This window comes from Sander lucioperca, chromosome 14 (assembly GCF_008315115.2).
Source record: "Sander lucioperca isolate FBNREF2018 chromosome 14, SLUC_FBN_1.2, whole genome shotgun sequence".
In the NCBI taxonomy this organism is placed as follows: domain Eukaryota; kingdom Metazoa; phylum Chordata; class Actinopteri; order Perciformes; family Percidae; genus Sander; species Sander lucioperca.
Window position 1 is genome coordinate 28,396,348 of NC_050186.1, and position 10,344 is coordinate 28,406,691.

Genomic DNA, 10,344 nt, shown 5'->3' on the forward strand with positions numbered 1-10,344 from the left:
GATGTCCCAGAGAAAACTGCGTTACTCTGTTTCTTTAATGCAGTTTAAAGGCAGTTTCAAGTGATGGGACGGCGTTGTTAGGTCTAACGTAGTGTAAACTCAACAACACGCTGACATTGTCATCATTTTATAATCGGGCGTTAAACTAGCAATGATATGGAAGTTCAACTTCCTGTCAATACTCTCACAATAAAGTCCTCGCTGTAACATTAACGCGCAATTCTTTGTATTGTTGGCTTTTAAAGCTTCAATGTCTTTTTGTGCTTACTCAACCGACTCGGGTGTTATATTCCTTGCCCATGTTTGCTTTTTAATCAGTTCGAAATTCTAATATTTGCTGAAAGGTGCTTTTATTTTATAGACAAATTGCGGTGTTTCCGTAGATAGCCAGTCGCTAACTTCCGTTATTTTGACGCAGCCCTAACTGTAGGTTACAGTTTAATGTTAATGTTATATAATGAACTTATCTAGTACTTGTGATGCATTTAGTATAAGCCAGAGGATCCGTAAATACTGCACGTATCCGTTAACTGTTTATGGTAATCACAGCGAGTAAGAACTAGCATTACATGGAGTTACACAATTCTATTGTAAACTTGCATAACCAAAGTAACCCTCCTGGCGGCGCTTCGGGGTACTGCAGCAGCCCGGGTTATGAAAGTAAAGCTGACTCGATCTGTTAGATCGTGCATTTACATAATTCAAAAATACATTGGCTTCTGTGCTTTCTGCAGCTTGTAGCGTTTGTCTTTGCTATTTCACAAACTGGTTTTGATCTCAGTGGTGCTAATTATGAAAGTGTGTTTAGGATCACTTAGTGTGACATCATGAAATAGGTCATAGGGTCATAAACACATTATTTTACTTTTTTAGCATCCTGTTTTTTACAAACGTATGTTTACTGGCCAAATATTGTTCAAACTAACAGACTTTTATATTAAATTCTAGTGAAGAGCCCAAAGTTTCCAAAGATAACAAATGTATCAAGCTGAATTTTTGTATATAATGATTCACGTGGTTATTTTCATTTGATGAAATGGTGCAAGGTCACTGTCACGCTGTGCCCCAAATCCAGACTACCCACTAATTGTATACAGGATTTGAGCAGGCATAGTAAAACCCCTTTATGTGTTCTGTTGATGTACTCGATTGTCCCACAATGCAATGCACAAAGAAAATGGAGTAGCTGCTCACAGCTGGGAAAAAAAGCAAACTAATGATTGATGGATGGTGGTGAGAAAGCTCCAGGAGCACCTTGGAGAAAGAACAACCATTGAATGTTGGGAGAAATAATTGTAGTTACATTTAAGGAGAAAGTCAAGAGGTGAAACAAAATCAGATATACTTTCAGCAAAAGAAATGCATGGTATTAATAACAACAAATTGTGTTGTTTATAATGATTATTTGTGATGATTAATTACTATTAATTTGTTGCTAATAGTGAAAACTAAGAACCCGTTTGGTTCTACACTGAATAGGGCTGCAACTAACAATTATCATTTGTCAATTAATCTGTCGATTATTTTCTTGATTAATCCATTAGTTGTTTAGTCTATAAAATGTTGGAAAATGGTGAAAAACGTTGAAGTGTTTTCCAGTGCTCAGGATAAAGTCTGGAAAATGTCAACTTAAAGATATTCAGTCACAGGGGAGTAACAAACAAATGACTCAAACTGATTAATTGATTATCAAAATAGTTGGCATAGGGTTGGGCAATATATCGATATATTAGTTATCGTCTTAAATTTTAGGATATCGTGATATGACACAAGCTTAATCTTTTCCTGGTTTTAGTAAAGTGATGTGATTGTCTGAACTTACCAGACTGTTCTAGCTGTTAAGTTGGCGATTAATGAAATAGTTGACAACTAATCGATTCATCTTTGCAGCTCCAATACTAACTTTTCAGGGAAAGTTTTGGAGGCATGAAAATGTATGATGTAAGGTAGTGGAAAACACCGTGCATGCCTAGTAATATTTATTTAACCTGTATAAAAAATGTTTGAGTGACGGATGTTTTCTTCTTCTGCTTTAGTTGCCAGGAGCAGCGTCAGTCTGACTGTAAGGAAACGCTCCACTGCTGCTGCTTTAGCCCAGGCTGCGACTCTAGAAACACAGGAGAACAGGTGACACGCAACACAACTGTTTGGCAACACACGGTGGCAGTTTTATACTAAGTGGATGTAGATGTACATAAATACACTCTGTAGCATAACTATTATGGCTAATGCAGCTTCAGAGAACCCTGACACAACAAGACAACAGTCTGCTACAGCCATCTGGGATCTGTTTTGTGGGTCATTTGTTGAGCGTCTGTAGCGGACAGTTGCCCAGTCTTTTTTGGGGTTGTTGGCTCCAGGTGGTACTTAGTTCTCTGTGGAGTTGCTTTGTAAGAGTGTCCCAGAATACACCGTCAAGTGGACAGAATTACTGTTTCTCTGTAAAACGGAAAACAACTTCTGTTGTAATGAACGCTATGAAATGGGACCAGGATCAATTGATAGTGTAGTGATGTGATTGTACATTTAACTTTTTTTTTTATTTTTTTTAGTAATTTAACTAACTCAGAAAAGTGGATTTAGCGTTTAGTTACATCTTTAACAGCTGCATCAGCATCTCGTTACTGCAAAGAGTCTTTTAACTGGTTATGAAACAGTCTTAATTTAATACTGATGCCTCTATATAATCACATAAGAAAACAAGACCATCAGCGAGAATATTTGTGGTTAGATTAGATAATACTTTATTCATCCCACAATGGGGAAATTCACTTGTTACAGCAGCAGTTTTTACACAATAAAAACAAACCAACAAACAAACAACAGGCAAACAACAGACAATGTGCAAAAAGTACTGAATGAATGTAAAGTGGCATTATATAAAAAGTAGCGTATGACACCTTTTCCTTACTTGTAAGATAACATTAATGTCACAGGATGACAGGACAAGATGACTTTGGGTGCTTTCTAGTAGTTTCAAATTTAGAGCTTTTAAGTTAAGTTTAAAACATTCACATGATGTCCTTGAAACTGGTTGAAAGCCCAACACAGACACCAGTATTTATTATCTATAAACTATATATATGTAGAAATATCAATATTCTACAAATTTTGTTTTGTGTTAGCATAATGGCATTCGCAATCAATAATTGCAATAATCTGTGCACAAAGACTAATACATCAGCAGAAATTAAGAAAATCTATATATTGTGAGATTTAATTGTAGTAAGGCTATTGATTAAGCATCATTAATAATCAATAAGCTTAACATATGTTTGCGGGGGGTCGAGGTATTGTTAGATATGAATTATTAATTATAAATCTTTTGTGTCTGGCAGGAAACCTAAGACGGGCATCTTGATGCTGAACATGGGAGGACCTGAGAAACTAGAAGATGTTCACGACTTCCTGCTGCGGCTCTTCATGGACACAGACCTGATGAAACTCCCTGTGCAGAGGTATGCACCGTGGAGACGCTGCACACGCACGCACGCACGCACGCACGCACGCACGCACGCACACACCAACCAAACACACATACACACAGTTAGAATATTATCTTTATCTGAATAAAAGCAGCTTTTTAAAACCTGTGATCATTTTGTATTTGACCGCTTGCAGCATAGTTGTTCCCCGGACCAACAAACTGAGGAACTGACATCAACGTATTAGAGCCTGGATCGGGCCGAATTTTTCCGTCCGAACCCGGCCCGAGCCCGTCAGGCATTATAATATTTATGTCCGAGCCCGACCCGAGCCCAACACAGTTAAGATCTCGTTGTTTTTTTCTCATACTAATGACACATGTACGTTTGTTTGTGTGGAAAGCTTTTATTAAGCAACTGGAAGACATTCGGAAATGTCAACAGATGAGCGCATCAGCGCACACGGGGGAACAAGCTCACGTTAATAAGCTGTTTAATCTAAAATGTTCAATGTGTTAACCTTTCCTGCTTGCTTCGATTCCGACCGTGATCAGAAAACCAGGGGAGACTCGTTACCTCCAGGGCCGACGTTATATAACGTTGGGGTTAAAATCCCGTTTCTGGTGAGACGATGAATGAACTTGGTTTTCAGTCTGGGGGCACACACTGTGTACAAAACTTAAACTTATTCCACCAACTCTGCTCCAGTCGCATCTACACGTCTGCTTCCTCTTTCTCTATCTCTCTTCTGCCCACTTTACACACACACTGAGCTCTCTTAAAGGAGCCACAGCACCATTTTACAACAAATGCCTTATCGCGCTGATGTGACCGAGCCCGGCCCGAACCCGACCATCATTTCTAAATATCTGTCCGAACCCGGCCCGGCCCGTCGGGCTCGGGTCGGGTATCCGTGCCACAACGTATGCAAGTCTTTGCCATTTTTATTGCAAAAGATAGCATATATAGTAAATAAGTGTAACATTCATTAAGTGTGTGTTTGTTTAGGGATACAAACCCTGGCATGGGACTTGCACTAGCTGTGTTTACAGATTAAAATATAATTTCAAATGCAGTCTGGATCACAACTTCTATAAATCACACACACACACACACACACACACACACACACACACACACACACACACACACACACATATTTGTTTCACTATCTTTGTGGGGACCCGTCATTGACATAATGCATTCCCAAGCCCCTTACCCTAACCTTAACCATCACAACTAAATGCCTAACCTTAACCGTTACCCTCACCCTAACCATAACCTAATTCTATCTCTAATCCTAAAACCAAGTCTTAATCCTCAAACAGCCCTTTAACCTTGTGGGGTCCAGCATTTTGGGCCCCACAAGGCTGTGCAGACCCCACAAGTATACTGTATTCCCCGGTTTTTGGACCCCACGAATATAGTAAAACAAGCACACACACACACACACACACACACACACACACACACACACACACACACACACATACACATACATACATTATGAGCAGTTCAAACAATATATTATAACATTTTTGACGCAACACATGTGACACACACACACACGCACGCACGCACGCACTAAAGAGAACAAATGGAGAAGGTTGTTGGGTCACGATGCTCTTCTCAGTTTCATAATAACTGACATTAAACCAACAATGTGTTTCTTGTTGCTGCTGAGAAGAAAAAACTCTGCCTCTTAATTTTTTTAACAATACTGTTCACTAAAGCAGTTGTTCCCAACCTTTTTTGCTTATGAGTCCTTAAAATGATTTATTTTATTGTGATTAAACATTACATTTGATAGTGGATGTGAGTTATGAGCAAATATTTCTTTTCCATCTAAGATTGTTTCATCTGACGTGAAAATCTCCAATGTTTCAGAAGAAAAAATCTGTGCAAAGAAAAGAAACATTTGACATTAATATATTTGTTTTTCTTTGTCATTTTGTGAGTCTGTGTGACCCCTCAGATTAATCTGGGAACCTGAACAGTCTGCTATTTTTCTTTTAGTGTTATGTTGCTGTTAAAGGGACAATCTGTTGGTGTGTAGTGTTCTCACCTCTGTGGTTGAAACCAGCATCATTATCAAAATGTTAATTTGCTAATACTTTGGTTTATGACCAAATAGCTGAAAAATTAATGATGATGGATCACAGATTAAAAGGATTTAATTAGGTGAGTTTTGAGTGGGGTTTTAAAAGAGCGGAGCACTGGAGAAAGCTCTGTCGCCCCCAGGTCTGGTGCTGGGACAGGGTGCATCGGTGCAGGAGGTCAGTGAGATAGGAGCTTTTCGTGCATCCCTGTGGAGGCTGGGGGCATTGAACCTGAGTGGACAATGTTCAAAGTTTCCATTGCTGAGCTGGAGGATGATGGGGGATTGTCGTCAATTTCCCTGGTGGAAGTTGCTGAGGTAGTTAAACAACTCCACAGTGGCAAAGCCCCAGGGATTGATGAGATCCGTCCAGAAATGCTTAAAGCTCTGGGTGTGGAGGGGTTGTCTTGGTTGACACGCCTCTTCAACATTGCGTGGAAGTCGGGGACGGTGCCTAAGGAGTGGCAGACCGGGGTGGTGGTTCCCCTTTTCAAAAAGGGGGACCAGAGGGTGTGTGCCAATTACAGGGGTATCACACTTCTCAGCCTTCCCGGTAAAGTCTACTCCAAGGTGCTGGAAAGGAGGGTTCGGTCGATAGTCGAACCTCAGGTTGAAGAGGAACAATGCGGATTCCGTCCTGGTCGTGGAACAACGGACCAGATCTTTACTCTCGCAAGGATCCTGGACTTATCTTAAAATAGTCTAAGATTTAGCCTATTCTAAATTAAACTAAGCCGATTGCAAGAGGTAGGATGAGAGCTATTCTCGGACTAAATTGAAGCTCAATTTAATCCTTCAAGGAAGCAGGTTTAACTTCTGCTTAATACTGTTTGTGAGTGGTACGTGGGCTATTTAGAATATCTAAACCAACATGCACTACAGAGACCAGCCAGACGAGTTTAAATTACATTAAATTACTTTGATGAAATAGCTTTTCGAGACCTTTTGTATGTACAAAAAAAATACATACATTCTCTGTTAGATATAATATCTTTGCCTGAGCCTAGACTTTGTCCTCTTTGTCTCAAAGAAAGAATATTGAATGTATTCATTATGGCTTATATTTTGCTTTGATAATGTTTGTTCTCTAAAAAAAACAGTGTGCAGCAAAATTATATGAATAAACACTTGTGAATGACAAAAATGTGGTATTCACAATTCATCACTGTATCTTAAAAAAAACATAACTCTTTTACAACTTCATATCCAATTCAACCTGTAGGATTATAATTCCATGGTCTTCCTTAAGGTATTTTATTTTATACTAAGAAATATTCTCTGGCTAACTTTTCATGACCAATTTACCAATGATTCACCTACATATTTTCTGTTTATATGGCACCGCCAACAGTGACTACATCATATCCATTTCCAGCAAGACAGAAATCTCTCATGATATATTGTCTCTAGAAGGGAATTATTCAACTTTTTGTTTTTATTAAATAAGGAAAAGAAAATCGCAATACTCAATACTATCAAATCACAATACTTCTAGAATTGCAATAAATGAAAAAATGCAATACAAATTGAATCGGTACCCATGTATCGTGAAAGAATCAAATCGGGACAAAAGCATATGGTCCCAGCCCTAGTCCCTAGAATAAAAGAACAATACAAATTTATACAGACAGTGGAGCATATTATTTACCAAAGGAAGTAACCAATTTACTTTCTTTTGTTTTAAGGTATAATATAATTTGCAATACTTTCCCATTCAGCCTCTTGTTTTTCTTTTCCATACAACAGTTATTTTGTATGTATATATTTGTTTTCTGTATTTATTATTTCATATAAATGTTTAATATGCTTGTTTGTTTATGTTTGCACTATTGACCAAGGCAAATTCCACGTAAGTGTACTTATTGTGGCAATACACCTTTTTCTGATTCTGATTTCCTCAAAAAACAAAGTATACACCTTTACAAAAGTAATCCCTCTCAATCATCACTTATGACCCACCAGAAGTGTGTCTATCTGCAGAGAGAGACCCTGCCTTCTGCCTGTATTTTCTCTTTTCTTTTCATTTTGGAGAGTCGGGACGCTTCTGGGCGTCAACAAAGAGCCTTTGGGCCCCACATGAGTGTAGCCTGGAAATCCAGACCCAAATCCGAAAGATTAAGGGTCTGGCATTGAGTAATGAAAATGGCCCAACTCGAGGGGCGGCACCAAGCATGCATTTGAAAATCTCACTGCATGCAATTGGATAACACTACGACCAATCACAACAATACACAGGGTGACGTATCCAGAACCCCACATCCAAGGAGCTAACTGGTAGATTAAACTGTCGTCATCTGTTTAGCTTGCCTCTGTCGTTGTATATATCAGATACAACGATGTGATTGGTGCAGCTTGGCTACAAGGACATAGGTAATGAGCATCATTTCTGAATACCAGAGTGACTCGCTGAGCAAATTCAAATTGTGCTCTCGCGAGAACTCTGGATTTCCAGGGTAACATGAGTGTGTAACCCCCAGCCAATAACAGCGTTCCCATTTCAAACTGCCTCTTTTGCCCCCTCATGTCTCATACTGTCTAACTGACACAGACACACAGAAACAGACAGGAGGAAGTTTCAGAACATAATCTCCCTCCGAGACAATGAGAAAGGATCGTTTTAGTCCTCTTATTCACTGCTTTGTTCGGCACTCCTTCTTTTCATTCACTCTCTAGCTCGCTCAACCACTGCTGGGGGGGGGGGGTGCAACTTTGAACACTGCGTGTTTACAAATAGAAAGCTGATTCTCGTGACATATTCTGCCTTTGTCGAAAGTAAAAAATAATAAATGTATCCGCCCCGTGATTTGGATCCACTCCAAAACTGAATGGGTTCTTCCTTGGCCCATGCTGCACCCTTCCATCAAGTTTCATGAAAATTGTGCTAGTAGTTGTTCTGTAATCCTGCTGACAGACAAATAAACAAACCAACCAACCAACCAACTAACTAAGCCAAATTGTAGTTGTGTTCATGAAAGCTTCACTTAAATGTTCTAGTTTAACTAGTACACATTAGGGCCTATTCCTCATGTTTTGGACCCATTTGTGTTAAAAGCTACTGTTATAAAAGCTATGAGTACATATTGTACTGTAACATTACGAGTGTTTTAGTCGTAACTCTTCAATCTATCCCTTGCTCTGCAGTAAGCTCGGTCCGTTCATCGCCAAGCGGCGCACGCCAAAGATCCAGGAGCAGTACAGTAAGATTGGAGGAGGCTCGCCCATCAAACACTGGACCTCCATGCAGGGAGAGGGCATGGTGAAGCTGCTGGACGAGATGAGTCCTGAGACAGGTGAGACAGTCCCAGAGAGCATTTACACCGCTGCCTAACAGGAAGGGAGGGTCATCCTGCCTGTCAGAGCTCTTACTCCTGAAATCATTTGGTTTAAAGCAAGTATGTGTGTCTATAACTTACGGGTAGAAAACCTCCTGAGCAAACGGGGGCGAGATAGCCTGGATGCCAGCCGAACTTAGCCCCCGGCCACAACATTTGAGGTTGGGAAGTTCGGTCTGGACTTGATCCGTTGTGGAGCAACTATGCTCGAACCAGAGCTGTTCGGACCAATCAAATGTCAGGGCGAGCTTTATACGATGATGGACAGATGATCAACAGTAACGTAATCAACCACGTCACCGAAGAGCGCTTGGGTTGAATTCGTTTACAACAAAGATGGCTGCCGCTGGAGAATTGAGATGTGTAGATTCCGCCATCGCGTCTGTTATAGAAGATATCGACAGCGCATTCATTTTAAAAGAGGAACAGAGAACCGCGATCAAGGCATTTGTTGATTGGAAATATTTTGCCGTCCTTCCTACGGGATTCGGCAAAAGTTAAATTTATCAGCTGGCCCCGATGGTTGCTAAGAAGTTGGGGCGTCACATACTCCGTTGCTCTGATTGGTTGTAGGTCTATCCCATTGAATGCAGAGGCATTTTCTTTCCTGGTTCGGTTGAAACACGCCCCATAATCACAGCCCAATGGAGCAGAATCAGACTCATATTCTGACTAGAATCTGAGTATGACAACGTCAGGCTAGGGTCGAGGAACAACTGGATATACTCTCATCTCATTCATCTAAAATGCATGCTTTCATACGTCAACACTTTCACAAACGTTGGGTTGAAGGCTTAATTTACCTGTTGGGCCACAGAATAAAGAAACTGACACCACCCAAACTAGCAGTCAGTCCGACCGGCGGTGACATGTTGATGTTCGTAATGTTAGATTTTGGTTCATCAAAAACACTAGCAAAGCAACACAGGACTGAAAAAAAGAGACCACATACAGGTCGGACCACAGTGTTTAACTATATATCTTTAAACGTTACAGTTCAGCTGAAAATGACAACAGAAATAAACAAGTTTGCCAATTTCACATATCTCCGCAATTCAAATCAACGGCCAGTTGTCTACCTCAAACTGATTTTTGTGTTCGTCACGGTGATTCTGTATACATGTAGTCATAATGTATTACAAGCCCCATCGGTCAAACTTTAGTTCATACCTAGTCAAGAGCATCCATTAGACACTTGAACTTATAATTTATTATAAGTCACATCTATAACGGTTAATAAAGTGCACCAGAAAGCAATATGAGTGTAATCCTGAAGCATTATAAATGCATTATAAATTCACTATGAATGCCCACATAATGAACTGTATGTGGTCTTCTTAGAAAGTGTTACCGTGTGTGTGTGTGTGTGTGTGTGTGTGTGTGTGTGTGTGTGAAGGAGTGTCTCTGCACACACATCATAAATTCACTTTGAATGCCCACATAATGCACTGTAGATGTGGTCTTCTTATAAAGTGTGTGTGAAGTGTAG

General features: G+C 40.0%; 1 protein-coding gene across 3 annotated transcripts in view; it reads left to right on the top strand.

Annotated features, from left to right (window-relative positions):
* Positions 1 to 10,344, top strand: part of fech (ferrochelatase) — a 22,279-nt gene that overhangs the window by 343 nt on the left and 11,592 nt on the right. For all 3 annotated transcript variants that reach the window (XM_031277495.2, XM_031277496.2, XM_035991707.1), the window contains exons 2-4: positions 2,037 to 2,127; positions 3,339 to 3,458; positions 8,665 to 8,813. In XM_031277495.2, coding sequence (XP_031133355.1) covers positions 2,037 to 2,127; positions 3,339 to 3,458; positions 8,665 to 8,813 — 360 coding nt within the window. The remainder of the gene's footprint in view (positions 1 to 2,036; positions 2,128 to 3,338; positions 3,459 to 8,664; positions 8,814 to 10,344) is intronic.